The following is a 22,654-nucleotide window of genomic DNA, read 5'->3' as shown; positions in this document are numbered from 1 at the left end:
TACTGACCTTTGAATGAGAAGAAGGGTTGAAAAGGCTGGCTGAGAAAGAAATGATCAATGTGCAACTGCAAGCGGAATGGGGTGCTGTCATTGGTGTGAGCTACAAAGAGAGTGCACGAGATTCTGGTGATCAGTCCCAGGATTCGGGGGGGCTAGCTGGATGTCTGTGGCCAATTTGCAGAGTGCGTGCACGTTTCCTTTTCAGAAGAGAAAACTGCTGAACGCAAGGTGTGCAGATCTCTCTGGATCTCTCTCTTTCAGTTCTCGCTTTAGAAACTGGCTTTAATTTTTTTTTTTTTTTCCTTTCTGCTGATGGTGAAAACTGTGTAGTAGTCTTCGTTGGCTACTTTACAGTATGTGCACAAGGAACACTGTCGGCTCTTTCCTGTGTTTCTGGCTAATGTCCTGTTGTGCCTTTTTGTCATCCGGTGCATCGGATTCACTCGGACCTCCTCGAGGCATGTCGGACTCTGCCATTGGCTAATCTCCAAATAGAGAGAGAGGAGAGAGCGGCAGTAGGATGACAAGCTGGGTTAGCTGGGTGACGATTTTGAAGGAAAAAACATGGCACAAACAAGGACGAAGAGTGAGAAGTACACAATGCAGGTGCTATGCCGTGTAGTTCACATTCTTCATCTTGCATCCTTATTTGTGCTGTGTTTTTTCTTTCAAAAAGAGACGAGGGAGTGCTCATGAGATTGGCGCAAACAAAAAAAAAGTGCACTCTCACATGAGTGGCTAAGCATTGAGAGCCTTGCACGAGCTGCACTGGTGATGAAAGAGCTCGGGCTACATTTCAGGTATGCGTAGGTTCGTTGAAGCTGTCTGGAGGAAAAAGAAATTGTGCGAGATTTTTGAAGAGCACTTCTCCACTACTGGAATGGCGGGGAGTGTGAACTACTGCTTTGTCACCAGGACTCCCCCATCTGCTTATGTCGTTTCTACCGTGTGCAGAGCCAGTATCCCAATAGGCACTGAACCTCCCTTGAACGTCCTGCGAATGTCCAGGATGTCTGCAGGACATCCAGGGGAGGTTCAGTGCCCATTGGGATGTGCCTGCATTGGGCTTCATGCAGTTGCTGAGGAAAAAATATGAAATGACGTTTATTCTCCCACCACAGGAATGTGGTTTCCTGTGGTGGGAGAATTCCTCCGCACTAAACACATGAACTCAGTTTCAGAAAATGCAGCTGTCCCAGGATTCAGTGTTTGGATAACTTGTGCAGTATTATTTAATACACAGAAGTAGTGTTCCTGTAGCCCCGAAGTATAGAAGGTGTTCATGCATGTTTCTGATCTTGATGACAAAATGACAAGGTGGACTTCCCAGAGGCCCGTGTGCTGTGCAATGTCAGTGCACGTTAAAGAACCCCAGCCCTTCACTACGGCGTCCCTCAAAGCCTGAGTCGCTTTGGGACGTTAAACCCCAATAAACCAAACCAAACCTTCACAAGAAAAACTCCTTGAAATAGCATGTTTTGTTTTTTTTCACTTTTTAACAAAATTACCATTTAACGCATGTTTTGAAATTGAGATTTTTTTGGAGGTTGGCCTTGTGAAAAAAAGCCATATTTCTGCAGGTGAGTCTATGCTTGTGGTGCAAGCCAAGAGAAATGCAAGGCTTTTCTCTGCTTACAAGTTGCAGTGGCAGTTTCATATCTAAGCAACTGAGGAAACTCCATGTGGGCACGGGCTCACACCGTGTGCATTGGAAATGACAGCAGGAGAGGGGAGATCCCTAAACGCAAAACTAGCGTCTGAGGGACGTGTTTCAGGGCCTTCATTAAAAAAGTTGCAGCCTATGAACTAGATAAGCTTGCTTTGCTTGTAGGCAGAGTTATGCAGACCAATTTGAAATGTTCGTTGGGTTTTGCACCATTTATTACAACGGGGGTGAATAGAGACGCAGGGTTGGATAGCATTACAGTCTCCGTTTGGCTTCAACTGAAATCAGCTGACAGTGGAATCTGCACCGGCTGCCTGGAAACGAAGTACGGTGCGGGTTGGCAATTGCGGTGAGAAGTGTGTTGAGCATTCAACTGCAGTTCACAGTTAGGGTGGACTTGTCCTGGTCTTACTGATTACAACGTCAACATTTGCTTGAAGTATGGAGTTGTCGGCATTCATAAAGCCACCCTGCGAACATGGTTTGCAAGAGTAGTCAAGTAAGATAGCTGAGAGAGTGTTTCAAACAGTGCACGGGTCCTTCAAAATTGAGCTTCCTACGTGCAGAATGAATTTAAAAAATAACTGAAGAAAGAGGTTGAACTATCTTGTAAAGAAAGGCCGAAGCTCAACCAGTGTGTTGTTGTGTCGTTAAGTTGTTGCTAAGGCTCATTATAATTGAATCTGTGAAAGGAAGCAGCATTGGATCCTCTGTGTTTGCGTTCTGGAAACAAGCTGCATCGTTCTGCAGGAGCTCGGGTGAGATAGTGGCAGGGTTCAGCTTTTAAGTTGAAGGACATCGCGGCGAGCTATAGAAAGAAAAATGATAGGTTGTAACGTTAAGTGATCGGAAGCGGGCGGAGTGGCTAAGGGAACAAATGGGGGTTAATGACATCCTAGTGGGCTTGGGCAGGGCATGTAATGCAAAGGCAAGATAACCGCTGGTCCTTGAGAGTAACGGAGTGGATTCCAAGAGAAGGCAAATGTAGCAGGGGAAGGCAGAAAGTTAAGTGGGCGGATGAGATTAAGTTTGCGGGGATACGGTGGCGGCAACTGGCAAAGGACAGGGTTAATTGGGGAGACATGGGAGAGGCCTTTGCCCTGCAGTGGGCGTAGTCAGGCTGATGATGATGATTGGGAGGCTGGTGCTGTGAAGCAAGAGCAATTTCTTTCTCTGGTAAGCACAGGCAGACTAGTCCACAAGAAAAGGAGGAAAATGGACTAATAAGTGTCTCGCTAATGTAGAAATTTTTCATTCAACTGACACTTGAGGCATAGCAGCAGGGATGTAAATCAACTTGGCCAAACTGGTTTTGGGAACTGTGACAGGTCATTCGTGTCTTGCCGTGGTGTGTGCTTTAGGGGAGTTGGGTATTTTATCATTGATGTCCTGAAAGCCAAGCCGCTTCTTACTCACTGAAAAGCAGCTGCTAAGCAGCCATTTGACATGTAATGTTGTTTCAATAGAGGCAACACAATGATCCAACTTTCGTGAGGCTATAGATTGTATGCATTTTGCTTTGTTATTTGTGCTGCAGAAAAAAAGGCCGCATTGCATGCATTTCTCTCTAGCTAAGCTATACTGGTGTGCCAGAATAAATATTTGCTATTGCATTGCTAGCAGCATTGCATAAAATTTCAAATGAGTATTGCTATGTCAGCAAACCATAGTGTGGAAGCATTTTTAGTGTCTAATGGAAAGGGAGTCTAAAACCCGGTAACATGCGAGTTTGTACAGTTGCCTTGTGAGGTAATCTGATATATATGGACCAACAGATTACCTTCCAAGATAATCTGATTGATGTGGACAAATAGATTACCTTCCTAGATAATTTGATAGATGTAGATCAGTCATTAAGTTACCTTGGGATAAACTGATAGATGCGGACCGATAGATTAGCTCGCTTTGCGTTTTTCCTCAGTGTCAGTGACGACTAACAAATTGCAATATTTTCACTGAGACTTTCTCTGTTGGTGACCTCAGTAATACAAGTGATGCGAGATTTTCAGAATGCTATGTAATTTTCTTCCTTCTAAAGTTGAAGCTAGCTACAGCAAACTTGCCACTAAATTTGCTGGCATGTCACAATGGCACACTTTACCCATTGTAATTAAGTGCATATGATTTACGTTCATTAAACAGCTTTTCGTGGAGAAATTGGCTGATGCCTAATCAACTAATTAGAGAGCTTTTACTTCACCGCGTTTGGCTATTTGCTTTCTGCTGCAAGTTTAAACGTCAGTCAATCGATCATTTTATTTGCATCAATCAAGGTGGTGCTGGGAGCGCAATCAAAAAGCTGACAAAGTTGTTGGCTTGACGTGGACTGCGCTCCTAGTTACATTTATGCCGGCAGCATTAAAAGCAAACAACTGGTAGCAGGAGCAAACAAAACAATTGCGCAAGCTTTGCACTGGCGTTCTGTATACGAAAAAAAAGAAAAAACAACAGCACAGTCATATTTTAATATGCAAATTGTGGGGGTGAGTACATACGCAATAGCATTATTCATCAAGTAGTACAGTGGCATACATTAGCATACATGTGCACAAAAAATGCAGTAGTATGCATTAGCGAACTAAATTCTTCCGGCACTAGGTGCGCAGATCTTGCACCAAGAAAACCTGACATTTTTATGAAATGAAAGTGTCAGTTCAAAAGTGTACCTCTTTCAACATACCAGTAGGCCTAAGCTCATACAAACACACCCAAACTGTGACATTAGAGTACAGTCATGCACACACTTGAATAGAGCATGTGGACGGCATGCTCATTTGTGCATTTATGACAATCTCTGCTGATGGTGGGCCAGACATTGCTTTTAAAGATATGAGGCATTAATCACAATCAATGGGAATGTGTATGCATGACAGAATCTTGTTTCGAGCCCTAGACCACTCATAAATGATACAAGCGTGCTCCCCGGTGTGCTGTGCGAGATGTCTACACAGGTGTGTGGACGACTGTACTCATTCAGCAGTTACGTTTTTTTAAATAGGTGGCTTGAATCATCTGTTTCATCGGACAGTAATACCTTTTTTCTTTCGTAATGTTTAACATTTTCCTGAAGTTTTACTGCCACAGAAAAGCTATCGGAATTTTTCCTTGCCAACAAGGCCAGGCAAGTGTTTACTCAGTGGGATGCCACCTTTTTTTTGGAAGATGGCACTCATTACAACCGCCGTTGGGCCTCTGTGATCGATTTCATTTCTTTATTTCTTCCAGAAAGAATGCATCCTGGGAAGGGTCTAGGGCTAAAAGCTGTCACGACAGCTTGACTAGGCCCCTTAGTAGACAAAGCATACCGTATTTTCCAGTGTATAAGACACGGCTTTTTTTCAGAAATCTTGCTGGTGCGTCCTATACAAGGGTGCGTCTTATACGCTAATTTTTCGCTTTCTTTTTTGCGAGTTCAGAAGTTACTCAGGTTCATGTTCAAGCTTTTTTCATCGAAAAAATATCACTGCCAATGACGCGGTTGTAACGCGGTTAATACTTCAATACGGGGACTGCCGTGCGGAGCTTTTCTTAGGTGAACTTTATCATGAAACAGCTGGGATGGCGACTTCCGGGATCACAAACACGCAACCGTTTCGGAGGCCCCAAGCAAAAGTAATGTGAAATGCCAAAAGATGAAGACAATTGCGCTTCTTGCCACTGTCAAGACAAGTCAAGACAAGCCGGTGTTCTTTTTTAGCCACCATTTGCAACTTTGCTTCGTGTACGTAGTACGAAGAGAATGTTTCAGCCTCGTTGCCGCCAGAAGTGGGCAAACTTTTTGATAGCGTACACGAAGATGAAGACTTCATAGGTTTTAAGTAGAAATAAAATGTTGTTATGGACATAATGCAGAGTGCTTTCGTTTTTTCTTTTTTCTAAAACGTGGGCGGGTATAGCGTGAGTGTTGCCATTTTCGATCACTTAGCGTTGCTTAAGAATTTTTCACAGGTACAGTGAATTTCGCGATGGTCGCGCAAGCGTGTTTCATTCTCACTAGCCTAACCGGTTAACTTGGAGTGCGTCTTATATACCAACTTTTTCAATGACAGCCTGCATATATGGCGGGTCAGCAGCTTGGGCATGTTGGTTATTCATTTGTGACAGGAACAGCGCAAAACACCGGGACAAGAGACAAGCGCTGCACTGAAAAGAGCCCGAGGTACTAGAAATGAAATTAGCCAGGACAGCAGCTTGGGCATGTTGGTTATTCATTTGTGACGGAACAGCGCAAAACACCGGGACAAGAGACAAGCGCTTGTCTCTTGTCCCGGTGTTTTGCGCTGTTCCGTCACAAAAAAATATATGGCGGGTGCGTCTTATACAAGGGTGCGTCTTATACACCAGAAAATACAGTAGTCAAAATTCTTGTTTGACCTTTTTTCACTCAAGTTTGCCTTGCGGTCCTTACTGGCAGCTAGCATTGGAGTTGAGGTTGTTGCTGAAAGGCTGTTGACTATTGCAGGAACTTCTCCTGGTGATTATGACATTGTTGGCGTAATTTGTCATACTTGAAAACTGTGAGCTTCAAACAGCAGCCAATACGAGTGTGATCCATGGGAGGGGGTTTTGAAGTGCATGCTCTTGGCATGTAATGTTGGGAAGCTATTGCTGTCCCTCCTTCACCTCAGAGGAGTTGGCAGTGGGAGGTGGCAGGTACTAGTTCATAACCCTTTCAGGCGCCATTTAGCATTTCCGTTCGAAACAAATGTTTTCCCCTCCTAAGTTTTACGTCCAGTGCTCAAGATAGTCAATTCATCAGTTTTTCAATGTAACAATCTAGTGGCTAGTTTTTACACGCCCATACAAGATTTCTAGCAAACCGTTGAAAAAGTTTGGAAAGCGTAATGTTGAAATACTGAGATTTAAGAAATTAACACCGCAGGGACCGCAGAAATATTCTTTTTTTCAAAGGACACGTGACGCTAGAAATTCAAAACATAAAAAATATATGACATCTCATTACTGACTGCAAAATCTGTCTGCAAAAAAATGCCAGATGATGTGTTACCTTGGTTACTGATTTGAGAAATATTTCTTACTGGTGGGTGGCATAAAAACCCACCCTGTTTGCATTATGAACGATGCTAAATTCACCTGAAATAAAGAAATCAGTGCTAGGTAGAGCACACTGAGAAAACGCTGCATGCTGCACAGTTGTGTTCAAAGCGCCTTAACCCCGTAGTGGACTTCGACGATTCACGCCCGTCAGCCTACGGTCATTTCTGGCTTATGATGAGTCCAGCTCGTCATGCCTTTTGTGGTGCTCTGTGTCCTGTTTAAGGCAACGAGGGCTTGTCCAGCACTGTTGCAGCAGGTTGTGAGAGTCCTATGATTGTCTTTCTCAAGTCTCCTGATGTCAACAAGGTCTGATGTATGGTGTTGTTTACTGGTTGTTGCTGCTGCAACAGGTAGTATGGCAAGGTTATTCGTACTAAACTGATAGTACTTAGTCACTCTCTCAGCCACTCATAGTGAAATCAGAGTAGTTGCTTTCATCTTGTGGATGTACAAGACTTAAAGTAAGGTTTCAGTGTGACACTGTTGCCAGCCATTACATCCCAACCAAAGATACAAAGCACCAAGTGCTCAGATTATGTCTGCTCCTCACATATTTTTCAATACAAGTGCAGCAGATGAGTGGTTTAAACATAACCAACTCTTTCCTGCAAGCAGTAGGCGAAATGAGGCCTCTTGAAGGCTTATAGACACCAAAGTTTTTTGCTAGCATGTTTTCTTCTTTCAAACGATGAGTTAAAGATTTATGTGGAGCACACCGTGGCATTCGCCTGCAAGTGCTAAATAATTTATGATTGAATTTCTTCTTGACACTGTTTCGGTTTCACCAACCGAAAGGATGGCGGTGGAACGCAGTAGACCTTTGCATGTGAGGCATGAAAAAATGGTTTCATACCACTGATACGTCGTTTGTTGTATTTCTAGCTCTTCAAGCAGGCTGGTTTAAGACCTGTAGTGAGTTAAAACTACGTATTAGCATTTATATTGCAGTTTTTCCTTGCCTCACATGACCTAAAGTTCGACTAAATGTTACAGCCATCGTTTGGGTGATAAAACTGAAACCGAAACAGCGTCAAGAAGAAATTCAATTTTAGATAATTTACTGGTTGTAGGCAAATACCACGATGTGCTCCATGTGTACCAGTGTCTAATGCATCATTTGAAAGAAGAAAACACGCAAGCAAAAATTTCATCTCTATAATTCTTTAATGAGAGAAAAGCTGAGGAGAGAAAATTGCACAGCTTATGCAAGAAGGTTACACGGTAGCCTCGTGATATTAATTTAAGCCTACGAGTGCAGTCAGTACAGACATAAGAAGGTAGATGATAAAGAAATGTGAGTCTGGGCCTTGCTGTCATGTCTGACCCAGCTGAGCTGCGCAAGATGTCAAAAACATGATGCCCTAACTAGCTTAGTCACGCATCTTGGCGAGAGAGTTAAGCGCGCCACTAGTGTGCCCTCCGCATTGGTTCCTGCTCGGAATGCGTGCAGAACTGGAAAGATCTGGCAGTTGGGCTGTTCGCGAACTGCCTTGCCAGAGTGAATGCAATTTGCAGGGCATGGCGCGGACGTCAAGTGTGTGGACTGGCACCCGCAGAAGTCGCTCATAGTGTCGGGCAGCAAGGACAGCCAGCAGCCCATCAAGCTGTGGGACCCCAAGTCGGGGCAGAGCCTGGCCACCATGTGAGTAGTTAGGGTTCGGGTTCTTGTGTAGTTTAAAAGAGTATGGACTGAAATCTGAGGAGTAATAATTTAACATTCTAGTATTGAGCTGAATTACTGCGCAGGTTTTTGAATTGGACATAAAGATAAGCTTCTGTCGGACAGGTTAAATATCTTGTATCGTACATTTCTTCACTGCTGCTATATATACCATAGGAGCGAACATTTGGTGTTGGGCGTCTTCCAACACATTTCGGTGTGTTCTAACACCGCAGTTTTGAAGGTTTTTTCTCTGTAAAACTATATTTTTATAGTCAGATTCACATTCTATACCAATCCAAACATAGAGGTTTCATTTTTCAGCACTTTCATGGTCGCTGCTACATCATAGCGACAGTTTTCTGCTTAGATAACTGCAACAAGTCCTGTGAATGCATAGTGCAAGTTAATGTGCTATGGAAACTTCTGGTATCCAGGAAAGCTTAGCATACGTGCGACTCCACAGTTGCTTGTCTATGCACGTGTGTGTACGGAGCGTGGCATGGAATGTGCACGTGTTCCCTCGTCGCAGCCATGCACACAAGAGTACGGTGATGGAGGTGAAGTGGAACCGCAACGGCAACTGGCTGCTGACGGCCTCTCGGGACCACCTGCTCAAGCTGTTCGACATCCGCAAGATGAACCAGGAGATGCAGACCTTCCGGGGGCACAAGAAGGAGGCCTGCAGTCAGTGGCGCCCCCCTTTTTTTTGTCCCTCAACGCTAGCTCTGTTGCCCGCCATCGGGACTACGGTGACAGGACTGACCGACATGCTCACATACAGCATGCCTTAAACCATTGCAGTCTGGGGCATGCAGTGTGGACATTCTAGACAAGGGTTTTTGCCCTCTCTTAGGGATACAGGTCGTTTTAAAGATTGTGTGGTATTTTCGGAGCTTGATTGGAGGGATTATGCTGAGACTATGGGAGCATTCAACTTTTTGAACACTGCAGTAGATTTGGTCAAACGTTTAGGGGAATCCCCCAAGGCGGAGTAGGTTTGCTATAAGGGAGTAATTACTCATTGACGTCCATCCTAGCGCAGCCATACGTCTCGGGTGGATGTCAGTGAGTAATTACTCCCTTACTGCAATAATTTTCATATTTGCAAAGTTGTTTCTTGTTAGCCAGTGCAGTAGGAAGAAGCATTCAGTCAGTGCCAAGATGACAAAGGGTGCACAACACTGGTCCTCGGGAGGTCTCTTGTTTACAGGCTGCTCTGCCTTTTTCTAGGGTGCATGTTTAGCTGTTGCATCTTCATGACAGTGACACGAGGCCTTTTCGGAAATGCGAAGTGAGCAGAGCCTCTGAAGCATTCCTGCTTGAATGACCTTTTCCTTCCCCTCTGCAGGCCTGGCATGGCACCCGATCCACGAATGCCTGTTTGCCAGCGGTGGATCTGACGGCGCCATCATGTTCTGGATGGCGGGGTGAGTTTCAGCACCCTCTTCCTCTGCTGCCTGCACCTTGACCATTGATCCGCGTGGGAAGACCCTATGCTAGCGAAAATAATGAAGCGGCACAATGTTGCTGTTCCAGGGCTGACAAGGAAGTTGGGTCCATGGAGAACGCTCACGACTCGTGTGTCTGGTCGCTGGCCTGGCACCCACTGGGCCACATCCTTTGTTCGGGATCAAACGACCACACCAGGTTTCTGGCTTGTTTCTTTTCTTGACGAACTGCCTCTGACAGTTCGAACTGAATTGCCCACTGAGGCCTAATTTTGTTTGGAAGCAACCTCGAAACGCGCTTGTTTGGCCCTGCCTGTGTTTATTGCAGCTGTTCACAGTCTTGTGTTTCTTCTGTCACATGACTGGGGCTTCTGTCGTTGCTAAGGACCTGACGCCGTTAGCTTGCCTTCTTGAATGGAGGAGGGCATGTTCAGCACTACATTGGCAAAAAACAAGGGGAAACAGCTCAGCATGCCAATCCGTCTTCTTTCAGAAACTGTAGATTACTGTCAGAAGTTCTGCATTCAATATAGCACCTTTGCATCTGCATATTTCTGTATCGAAGTCGGGTTATGGGTTACCGTTTATCCCCTTTTTCACTTTAAAACTCACTGCCTGTTGCCTTAAAGGGACCATGCAAAGAATTAAAAGCCGCTTGTAAATGTTACCACCAAGTAATGTTACCGCTTGTAATGTTACCATTGACACCAAGTATGAGTCTTCGGAACTGAGCCGGCAATTTATTATGAATTTTTAAAAATCGTGTTTCTTAAAATTCGCGGGCCGTTTGGTGTCTTCGTAGGGAGCCATTTTGGAACCAAAATCGGGAAAACAGACGTCACTAGTCCCATGACGTCGGCAGGCCACCACACGCTGTCATTCGCTCGAGCCGCGGCAGCTACGACGCCACGGGCACACTTCCGGTAGTGGTGAAAATCGTCTGCTCGAGCCGCCACGCGACCCCCTCGGGCAAGCGCGAGCCAGCTAGGCATTGCCTTTGCGCATATGGTTTCAATTTACCTCTGTCGCCTCTTTCTGTCGCGAGTTCGGGAGCCAAGAAAGCGCAGAGACCGGAGAGACGCTGCCGACGCACGCTGCTCCTCGGGAGTGCGACAACCGGAAGTCATAAACCGAACGTCAGCGAATGACGTATTCATGGGCGGAGCCCAGTCCCGGAGCTGTTTTCTTTATTTTTTTATAGTGCCCCGCGCGTACGAGTTGAAGGGGGAGAGGAGGAGCGTGATTTTTAATCGTCTATAACTTCGTTGTTATTGATGCTAGCTCAAAAATTCTTGCGCTGGGGTGACGAGTGATGGATTGCCTATCTTTACGTAATCTCAATAAATTTATTTCATAGTCCCTTTAAAAAAGCGTATTGTGCTCTCTTTCAGTCTGTGCTTTCTGCTCTTGATAGATGTAGGATGGGTGGGCGTGGAACATCTGTGATTGCCTCACCACTTTGTAGCCTCACACAATGTGGCTTGCCACTTTGTAGCCTCACACAGTGTGGCTTGCCACTTTGTAGCCTCACACAGTGTGGCTTGCCACTTTGTAGCCTCACACAATGTGGCCTGCCTGCTTCCTCCCCACCCCCGCAGTAAGTTTTGGACGCGCAATCGGCCCGGAGACAAGATGCGAGACAAGTACAACCTCAACACCCTTCCCAGGGGTCTGGACGACACGGGAGAGTACGGTGAGTTGCGAGCACAGTCACTTTTTCTTTTTTTTTATGCTGTTTTTCAACACTCCTTGTGGGGCTTTACGCCAGGCTATCTGGTGACAGAGCAAAGGATTGGGTAGCTTTCCTAATGGCCTGAAGGAAATACTTGGAAAATGGACCGATCCATGTCTCTGAATGTACTGGAGATGGTGTTGCAGTACACTGAGAAGAAGAAAAAATCTTGTGAAGAATGCGGACTGAGGTCTGGTTACAACACAAGTGCACCAAATGATCAAATGGTGCCTGGTGCAACTGCGGAGATGGAGTGTTTGAATCAGATGGGAAATGGTTTTGTTGGGCTCTTGTGAACTGTAAATGTGAGTTTGCCAATGTGCATAAATAAATGCAAAAACCAAACTAGGTTTGTGTTATATATATGTGTAGGTAAATAAAATGAGTACAGTACAGTTGGCAACAAACAAGTGTAAAGTAGATGGCCATTAAGATTAACCCAGCCAAGACGAATCCTCGGATATGATGAACAGTGTCAGAGCATCTGGCTAATTCCTCAAGAACAACTACTGTAGGTAAATTGAAGCCTAAACGAAAAAAAAGAGAGAGAATGAGAAGAAAAACATGCCATTCCTGAGTACTGAACTCTGCCTTCGTATGTCGTGTGCGGTGTTCTCCCATCACAGCTGCACAGAGGTGCCAGTGCTCCCTTGTGCTTTTGTCGGTACAATTTACTACAGTGAACTGCCTGCTAATTTGGGCTCACTTAATTTTAACATTCAGTTTATTTGAAAGAACACTTTGATGCCATCAACATCACATGCATTGAAGGGCTTCCCCTCAATTCGTGGTCTGCCTGAGTAAATTGAATAAATTTTCGCTTCCCTTTCAAATTATAATCATTGAAAGGTATCTATGTGGCCACACGTTTAACCTAGCCCTCATAATGCTTACTAGTGCTGATGTGCAGACGTTAAAGGTGCACTGAAGAGGAATCTGAACTCGTCTTTTTGCCGCAGGAACTCAATCTGCACGTTCCGAGCATTCTTAGAAACATCGATTTATTGCCCTGTGTGGCTGATTTTCCTAATTGAATCGAATTAACGTCCAGCTCTCGTCTTTTTTTTTAATTCTTCCTCGTACGGTGGGCGGAGTCGACCAACGCGTGGAGTGCCTTTCAGCCAGTCCCGTGGCGGCTTGCTGCTCTGCCATCGGCGGAGTAATACGTAGTAGTCCGTAGAAGTAAATAGTCCGCTCGTATTTTTATTTCTGCGGGCTTATTTTGCGGCTATATTATCTGCGAATGAAAGTATTTATTCACGGAAACCTAAAAAACAAAATAAAGCGAAAGCAAAGCCTCCACGGAGCTAGCTGCAAGGCACTCCACGCGTTGGTCGACTCCGCCCACCGTACGAGGGAGAATTAAAAAAAAAAGGCAGGAGCTGGACGTTAATTCGATTTAATTAGGAAAATCAGCCACACAGGGCAATAAATCGAAGTTTCTAAGAATGCTCGGAACGTGTAGATTGAGTTCCCGCGGCAAAAAGACGAGTTCAGATTCCTCTTCAGTGCACCTTTAAGCACTGATAATTTCAAGGTCTGTTTCAAAGGCTGCTTGTTTGTTGTCTGGTTCGCGTAAATGCTGCAAAGCAGAGTGCAGCCATGTCCGACATGCATCTGGACGGTCTTTGGCGGTCACTGAGGAGAGCGTGCCTGTCCTGGTGTGTTTCCAGATGAGCCCACGACGACCCCAGCATCGGCCACGCCCAACATTCCTGGCATGGGCCTGGAGCAGGGCACCCTGGAGGCAGTGCGGGCACTGAGTGGTGAGTCACCTCTGGCCTCTTTGCGCTGGCAGCTGCACCGAGGACATATAGTTGGATGAGTCCTGAAGGAGTGGGTACCTGAACATCTGGTGGCACGTTCTCTTCTTTGGAATGGTGCTTAAGACCATTGGTATTAACTCATGGGTCACCACATGGAATTAGCCTGCATCTGATAAATAATTTACGATTGCTTTTCTTCTCTCATGATGTTTCAGTCTTGGTTCGCACAGCTAAGTGGTGCCCGTGATGTCAAAGTTCAGTTCTTATCATGAGATGCATTAAAAAACTCCGATATAAATGCTGCTTGACCATTTTAATTCAGTACAGCTCTTGCGTCAGCCTGCCCAAGAGCTGTATTGACAGTGGATGGAGAAGCTTTATTGTATTAATGTCTTTGCTCTGTCTTGCGTCTACTTATCTGTGGTAGACCAACTTACTTACTCAGCTGCCAACTGTGCCTGTGCCAAAGCATGTCTCCAGTTGTGCCAGGGTTGTGTCATCCATGGTTCACACTTGTCCTCCGCAGACGTGCAGCCCCCGACCATTCCCCTTAGCGGGGTTGGCCGCAAGGACTTTGGCCGGGAACCCAGTGGTGCGTCCATCCCAGGCCTGGACTTTGGCGACGACTCGCACGAGGGCCACGGTGGTGGCGGTGGCGGGGGTGGGGGCCGCCACAAGCGCACCCCGTTCTCCAAGCCCATCCCCAAGCACTTCCAGCAGCAGTGGATGGAGAACAAGCAGCCCCTGCTGCTGGCGCCTCCCCCACAGGACGGGGTCGCGCCGCCACCGCCAGGTCCAGGAGGGATGGGGCCACCACAGGACGGAGGTGAGTGGTGGCGCAACGATCATTCCTGATTGGCAAGGGCGAGAAAGCTTTGGGGGAGGCGAGCGGTCATTCCTGACTGGCAAGGGCGTGAAATCTTGTCCTTTGTCTGCGCAGTCGGTGCTTGGTTTCACAAAGGACACATCGAGTGTATAAAGAGAGTAGTGGCTTGGTGAATGCATTCCAGGCAGCTCGGCATCACAAGACTGGTGTCTGCTGAAGTGGAGTTTGTCTTACTGATTTCGGGTCAAGAGTCTTTTCATACGGCCAGTTGCAGTACTTTGTGGAGAAATCTTCCCCCAGTTATTGACAGCGGGGCAAAGAGTGAAGTGTAAAGTCCAGCCGATAGCCGCGTCGGTTCTGCCCGGTAGCCTGGAACGTTCCGATTCAAACACATGCTGGCACGTGCTTGACAATTTGTCTTTGTCTGTACGCCTGCACTTGTGGTGGTGATGCAAGGATATCCTCCTGACCTGTGGTCGTGAATTAAAGTTAAACTAAGCTAGTTGTGCTTCACAGAGGACTTCTGCAGCAATGTGCATACTATGCTCAAATGAATCTAGCGCTGTCCGAGTTAAAACCAGTGGTGCCAACAGGCGTTGCTCAAAACAACTCCAGAGACCAGACTTGGGAGAAAGGCAGAGATTGGCCGAGGAATAAAGAGCAGAGGCACTTGCATTGGGCTCGTGTGGCATTTCCAAAGGTTGGACCAGGTGCAAAGTTTGTCACATTGGACAGAGAGGCTTTTGTGAGCCCTAGGCAGCCTTACCAAGGTACCTCATGTCATGCCTCGACCAAGGTACTTAATGCCATCCAGGTGGCAATGCTGGTGAAATGGTAGCGAAAGATGCCACGGTCAGTGGATGGGTTGGTAGGGCACAGGGTGCAGATGTCCTTGGGAAAATTGAGTAGTGCAGTGCAGCATCGCTGCCAGCACTACCACAGCTGAGTTGGCACATAGGTGAGACATAGCCTTTGTGTGAACAGCAGGAACTGACGGGGGTGCTGTCTTAGATGTGGTGGTAAGGGTACGCTTAAGAGAGTTTGAAGGCAGCAGTGCCATGGGAAAGGACAGGCAACTTGAGCTGCTTGCAACTAGTATGTGTGCAGCCGCGTCTCCACCGTGAAGTTCAGGCGCAGGCGGGTAGTTCATGGTAACTGCTTCACTACCAAGATGATCGTCAGCAAAGGCTCTGGTGGTGACACTGCCGCTTCTGCCGATTGGAAGAGTGGCGTGCTAAGAGTGATGTCTCAGAGAGAGCAGGTCGACAGGGATTCGGCTTCATAGCTCTCTGGAGCATGCATACATCACTAAGTGAACCTTGTTGTCGACATGTGCGAATAGCGCGCTGTGGCACAGGGGTTAGCCTGTCGGGAAGCGTCACCTGTTGAAGCTGCTCGGTACTAGATACCGGCTTCTGTAGAGCACATGCCGGTGTGCTGGGGGTGTCGGTTACAAGCTGAGGAGGTTTGACGGGTGGCGAGGCAAATGGAAAAATGATGGTGTCTTCCTTAGAGATGGCTTGATGTGCTGGAGGGCTGCGGACTAGAGCAATGCGTTGGCTAGGCACGGCCTAGAGCACTGTCAGGCCAGGCCAGAAGATGCGCTGTTTTGCAAGGCCTGGACCAGAATTGATCTTGAAGTTGCAGGCACAGCTCAGGTTTAGGCTTGTACATTGAGGGCCCGTGTCCGGTTTTTGATTTATTTTGCAGGGTGAAATACAGTCAGGGTATTCTAGCCCAGCCCGCGTTTGCCCGGCCCACAGACCATGCCGCAAATCATGTTATAAATGGGCGAACAATTCGCTTCTGTGCTGCGAAAGCACGCCCTATGCCTCCACTCTACACCAACAAGCTCTCTCCAGATTATTGCATAGGTTGGCATTATCAGAGTCCTAAAAATCGGTTGGCTACTTTATAACCCAAGGTGCATTTCAAGCACATGATTTCAGCAAAACACTCCAGTTCCAAGCTCCACCTATGAAAGCTGATCCTGGGAAAATGTGTGAAACTCATGCAGGCTCAAAGAACGTTTTGATTTCATAGAAGCGATTTTATGCCATCTTTGCATTGGTCACACATCTCGCAACTTGATACTCATTTGGCAAGTGAAACTTGTGTGTGAAGAACGCGAAGATGATGTAGATACAGGAAAAAATAATTGTTATAACGCATACCAACCTTGTGAAAGTATTGTCACGTAGTGGTGACTGCAGTACGGCGGACAGGAAAACAGCGAGAACGTCTTCGAAACGAAACGCTTTATTCGGGCTGACTTGCGCCCGCAAAGAACTGAATCACTCGGCGGTGGCGGCGTAGCGACAAGCGTGCTCGGCGGTCGTCGAACAGAATACCCGCCACTGTCGGCCGTGCTCTTTTTAAAGCTGATAGCGAGCATTCGAGATAAAGCTTAGGAAGTTACTAGAACCTTCTGGAACAAACTAGAACCGGCTCCGTCCGCATGCGATCAATCGAGATAAATCTAGGCGCGTCTTGTGTCACAAACGAAGCGATAAAGCGGCGCGTCGGCAGCCTTGAAGCATGAACAAACAAATACTAAATGAACGCTACAAAGATCCGCGGCAGTATTGAAAAGGCCATTTACTGTATTTTATGATGAACACATTCCTGTCTACCCTAGGTTGCTCTTACAGGAAAGTCCAACTGTTTATTTGTCTTGTGTCTTTTTGTTCCTGAAGGAAGGAAATGTTTAAAACTACTTCAACTTTGAACCCCCATTTCTTTTTTATTTCAACACACACGTTTTTCAGCTTAGGGTTTGGTACATGACAGGCTTTACCCCAGGGGTTCTCAATCTTTTTAGCCTGAGTGGAACTCCAACAACTTTAAGAAATTGCTGAAAAACCTCTCGTATCTTGGCTTCCATCCCTGCCTGCCAGCATGCATGCAAATGTACGGCCTCTCAAGGAGTACATAAATTCAGTTCATGGTTACTGCCTGTACACTGTTACAGCCTGCTAACACGCTTGCGGAACAAGGGGAAATCACGAAGCATGGGGTTCGCTGGGAAGGAGCAACCTTATAGCAGGAGAAAAGAAATGGCTGTTGCATCAGTATCTGGAGTCCCTAACAATACAAAGAGCAAAACGAACCTTAAATCACAGCGACGATAATCCTATGTATGCACGATGCCTGGGACAACTGCCGAGGTGCACATAATGTTCTTGTTTTGGGCTTTGCATTTAGTGAATGAGGCTTGAAAACGTCTCTTAAGGGGGGATCTGGGGATCAAATCGCAAAAATCGCAAAAAAAGTCGATTTTCGAAAAATACACTTTTTGGCATCTCCAACACTATTTCTATGTTGTAGTGAAATATTTCACCCAAAAATAAACTTTAAGCGCTACAAATAAATATATTTGTCGGCTTCTACACATAGACAGTGTGTGCTAGCTTAAAACTTTCAGGCTTGTTTTCTCGGAAAGTTTGTTTTGAGCTTAATACCTTGTTCGTGGAAAGCGTAGCACAGCAATGGGTGCATGGATTTTTACCCCGTTTGTTTTGTTGTGATCACTGAAATGTGGTCAGCATCAAGACAGTCTCAGATATACCATTTAGGCTTGCATGTTTTTATTACATGGTAATTAGACCATGATACATCCTAATCATAAAAGAAGGTGCATATTGTATCCTTTAAAAAAAAAGAGCAGAGAAATTAATAAAAAAAATTGAGAGAGTCTTGGTTTACACCACACTTCTTAATAAATATTAGAAGCATTTACAGACCTGTAGCCTGTTTTTTTGTCATGCTAGGCTTTCCACAAGCAAGCAACATGGGGACATAATATAAACAATGATAAAAGGGAACCTACTGAAGCTGTTATTGTGAAACTTTATATCTGATTGTTTGATGCTGTTTTAAGCCAGTCTGCCGAATTTCATCACTCTAAGTCAAAAAATAGAAAAGTTGCCTTCGATCCCCTCATCCCCCCTTAACCTTTTTAACAACTACCTTCGGTGAGTGTTGTCACTTTCCTTTTTGACCTGTTGTAAACAATTACAGTACAATTAGTCCCTAAATAAAACACATAGGGGAAATATGGGGATTGAAGCATGCATGAATTTTGATGATGTCGACGCTTCTGAGTTTTAATACCGCAATGGCATACCGCAAAGTGCCATGGTACACAAGACGTTTTTCATCTACTCAAGGTGGGGTCAAAGACCAATTTCCCACGCATTTCACCCAGATAAGCCACTTGACCAGTAGACTCAAAAGCAGGCTACTTAGCTTGCACCCACTGTATCATCGGTGGGTACCCAGCGGAACTCATGCGTGGACTTAGGTGCTTGGGGAACCCAAACTGCACTCCAAGGAAGGCAAGGGTTCTGCGGAACCCACTTTTAGAACCCTGCCTTAGCTCCTTATATGCACCGTGAAGCCCAAACACAACAGCAGCACTTGTGCACACCACAAATGGTTGTCAGGGATTCAAATAGGAATAGGAATGAGCCAGATGAGAGCGTCAGAGGCTGGGCTGATCATTCTTCCCCCTCTTCGTGCAGGAGTGGACGGCCCCCAGCAGCTGCCCCCACAGCAGCAGCCCCCGATGCAGGGTGGGGGCATGGGCATGCAGCCACCCCAGCAGGGGATGCCCATGGGCCTCATGGGGCAGGCGCCCCCGTCCGCAATGGGAGGCTTCGGACCCTCTGGAGGAGGCGGACTCCTCGGTACACCCCCGCACCCAGGGGGCATGATGTTCTCCCCGCAGTTCCAGGGGGCGCCACCAGTGTCCGCAGCAGGTGTCGACGCACCGCCCAATGGAGGTGGGTGTTCCTCCTGTTCCTCATTTTGTGGAATGCAGTCTGGTGACAGTACCATGCCAGTAGTGGAGGGATGATGCCAGTAGTAGAGGGATGATGCCAGTGGTGCAAGGATGTTGCCAGTAGTGCAGGGATGATGCCAGTAGTGGATGGATGATACCAGTAGTGGAGGGATGGTGCCAGTAGAAGATGGATGATGCCAGTAGTGGAGGGATGATGTCAGTAGTGCAGGGTTGATGCCAGTAGTGGATGGATGATACGAGTAGTGGATGGATGTTGCCAGTAGTGGAGGGATGACACAAGTAGTGGAGGGTTGATTCCACTAATGGAGGGATGATGCCAGTAGTGGAGGGATGTTGCCAGTTGTGGAGGGATGGTTCGAGCAGTGTAGAAGTGAGGCTCTGCTTGGACCTTTTGCTGCTAGCAGTCAAATGCATTCTTGGAATGCACAAGGGCATGTAACCCTGAAGGAAGCTGAGCTGGTCGGTGATTAAAATAGAGAGGTATAATTGCTCATCTTAAAGACCATGAAGCAGGGAACAGGAGTGATGGGACAGGCTTCTCACATCCGTTTCATACATCAGGTGCAACGCTGTGTAAGGTAGTCTGCATGAAAAATAAAGGGAGGCATGTTACTCCGCGCTTGCTTTCTGGCTGAGTAGTCTAAGGCATGAAGAAGGGACAGCATGTCGTTGGCAGTAAGAGCGCATTTATTCCTGCTCATGACAAATATATTGCAGGAAAGTCTGCAGGCATAGCATTTACCCTATAAATGCATGTAAGGGCCGCACTTTCTTTTTCCAGATTTGAGGGCCAATTTTTGGGGCACGGCCCATACACATGATGTGCAAAAAAAAATTAAGTAAAAACACATCAATCAGGGAATGGGTGGCTTTTATTCTGTGTTCAGTCGTCACTCGCGGAGTGACTCTGAGCTGGTGCTGTGCTCTGGTGCACGTTCATCCCACAAGAAGCCGCGCATCACGTCCGCTGTCATGTATAGCCGTTGTTCTGCACTTCCATAACATAGCAGAGCAGCTCTTCTTCCAGTTCGAGAAACTTACAGGCTAGCCTTGGAAAACCCGCTTTTTGCAGCTTGTGTTTCTCAGTGCATCCAGTTGATTGCACCATCATTGGACACACTTCTCAGCCTCAACACACTTAGCCGCATGCTTGCCATGGTTGAGAGGAAACTCCCAGCCATGTAGCTGTTAAGGTGCTTGCCCATCGTTCTAAAATTGCATCGCTCGGCGGCAGTACATGAAAGCCACAACTACGGTGAGCTAAGACGCTACCACAACTCCCATGCCTTTGACAGCCATAAAAAGTTGGAGCTGGTGATACTGATGCTGGTATGGATAGTGGGAGCTCGTGGCGGAGGAAAAAGTTGATGATGAGCTGCAGCCTCGGGCGTTCGTGTTCCTGTATGTGCTTCCAGGAACACTATCAGGCGTCATCCGTGGGCAGACCTGGAAGGTTCGGTGCACGTGCGCAGCCTCTGCAATCAAGCACGCTGTTGCTCAAGCTGTAGCTGATCGCAGAGGCCACAGCGCGTGCATTTCTAAATTATAGCATGGATCGTGGAAAGTTCAGGTGTGGCCCTTACACGGATATTTTTTTTTTTTTTATACTTCCATTGGGAAGCCAAGGTGCGGCTCTCGTACATGGGTGCGGCCCTTACACGCATTTACACAACACTTTTTCTCACTCACCACAAAGAACACACTACTTTTGGTCGCAGATGTAGGTGGCTCAAACAAGAGCTCTAGCCTTGACACTGTTGCACCTTTTTTATGAAATGGGGCGTAGTTGTGACCTACACTAGTCATCACTGTCACTATGTGAACATCTAGCTAGCCATGACCTGCACTAGACATTAACCGAGATGGTTGATGTCTAGTGTATTCACTGTTGCACTCGTTCCTTGGTCCGAATCGTTTAGTGCTATAGTTTGATACAACTCAAGAACGGAGCGGCAGACATTCCTCAGAGGAGGCCCGCCAGCCAATGGCGTTGCTGATGGTCGTGGCATCGCAGTTAATCTCATTCACCGAGGCACTTGCCGGCCTCTTGTGATGTCACGCCAGGGGTTTCGTTCTTGACTTGCATCTGACTCTGGTAAGGCAGGGCACTTTTACAGTAGACTCCCTTTAAGACGAACTCCAAGGGACCATGAAGACTGTTCATCTTATCAGAAGTTCATCTAATTAGGAGTGCTTCTTAAAATGATGTTCGAGCATGCAGTGTGTGTCCAAATACTTCGTATATGTGAAAAAAGCCATGAAATAGTCTTTTAGGAGAAAAATAATTGCAACATAAGCATTTATTGCACTACTAGTGCAGTGCATCAGGCACTGTTGAGTGTTGCCCAGTCTGTTATTTTTTTTTGTGTGTCTGTCGAGAAAATCGTCTGCTTGCTACAAGCGTAGGCATATCACTTAACCTTCCAAGATATCCTTCAGTGCCCTCACAGGGGAGGAGCAGCGACAGTACTGCTTTCACAGAATCGCCCTTTCAACGGAGACGTGGTTAGGTCTCTGTGCCTCCCCGCATCGCATGGATCGTCGGCGGTGCAAAAAAGCTTTCAATCTCTTAGCTTTTTTTTCTTTCCTTCCGCTGAAATACTGCTCGAATGGTCGAGTAAAGCTGCATGGCTTGGGCACGGCTGGTCGTGAAAGTTCATCTTAACCAATTAGCACGTGTGCAGTGTACATTTTTTTTTTGCATTGACTCTATGGGAAACCAAACAAATGACCACCACTGTTCATCTTAACCAAGGGTTCATCTTAAGCGAGTTCGTCTTAACGGGAGTCTACTGTATTTTTTTTTCTTTTTAAAGCCCTTTCTAAGATATGCAGTAAGTAGTGTCTCGCTCCTCGGAAGTGTGCTCAACTAGCACAATGGTGAGACACTCCAGCAGCTAAAAAAGGCATGGACGTAGGTAGAGGAGAGAGCACGAACACCGGACTTGAACTGAGGTTTATTCCATAAACAGGTATTTATGTACAAGGGGGGCGCAAAGACATAGTAATGCATCAGCGGCCCTTCTGTGGTGCTACGCAAAAAAGGAATAGATTACCTCAAGGCAAACGTGTTGGTTCAGCCAGATAGGCGATAGAAGGTGCGCCGATGTGGCAAACATGAGTGGCATGGCACTCGTGCCTTCTGCTCTTTTTGTTATTGTTTTGTTAACTGGTCGCTGATTGCTCTCTCTTAGCGCCCGCTTTGTAGATAAATACTTGTTTGTTTAATACTTTGTGCCCCCTTTGTACATAAATACCTGTTTATGGAATAAACCTCAGTTGAAGTCCGGCATTCGTCCTGTCTCCTCTACCTTCTTCTATGCCTTTTTTAGCCGCTGGAATGTCTCACATTGTCGTAGCATTTGTCTCGGGTAATGTGTGGCAGCTGCCGAGTGCTGTTGGTGTTGACGTTCTTGTTCAGATGTTCAGCGTCCTTTCTTTCTCCCCCTGCCTGCAGTGCCGATGGGCTTCCGTCCCCAGGGGCTGCTCCCCATGGGGGGTGGCCAGGACCAGGGCCAGTTCCAGAGGCCCAGTGGGGGCGGCGGCGGCGAATGGCGCAACATGGGTGACCCCGCCAACAGCCAGATGCCAGGGCAGCCACAGCTCAGGGTGAGCGAGAAGCGATGCGTTACCATGCCACTTCTTAGAACAGAACATCGAGTAGCATGGAAAAACAAATTGCTGCTCATCC

General features: G+C 46.7%; 1 protein-coding gene across 2 annotated transcripts in view; it reads left to right on the top strand.

Moving 5' to 3' along the window:
* Wdr33 (WD repeat domain 33) overlaps nt 1–22,654 on the top strand; it is a 58,377-nt gene that overhangs the window by 31,895 nt on the left and 3,828 nt on the right. For both annotated transcript variants that reach the window (XM_089572949.1, XM_089572948.1), the window contains exons 8-16: nt 8,240–8,366; nt 8,917–9,071; nt 9,736–9,814; nt 9,924–10,034; nt 11,434–11,528; nt 13,241–13,333; nt 13,860–14,159; nt 18,683–18,943; nt 22,421–22,572. In XM_089572949.1, coding sequence (XP_089429075.1) covers nt 8,240–8,366; nt 8,917–9,071; nt 9,736–9,814; nt 9,924–10,034; nt 11,434–11,528; nt 13,241–13,333; nt 13,860–14,159; nt 18,683–18,943; nt 22,421–22,572 — 1,373 coding nt within the window. The remainder of the gene's footprint in view (nt 1–8,239; nt 8,367–8,916; nt 9,072–9,735; nt 9,815–9,923; nt 10,035–11,433; nt 11,529–13,240; nt 13,334–13,859; nt 14,160–18,682; nt 18,944–22,420; nt 22,573–22,654) is intronic.

The sequence above is a fragment of the Amblyomma mixtum genome, chromosome 2 (genome assembly GCF_055824585.1).
Source record: "Amblyomma mixtum isolate Tamu chromosome 2, ASM5582458v1, whole genome shotgun sequence".
NCBI lineage: Eukaryota > Metazoa > Arthropoda > Arachnida > Ixodida > Ixodidae > Amblyomma > Amblyomma mixtum.
This window is presented reverse-complemented; position numbering and strand designations above follow the sequence as displayed.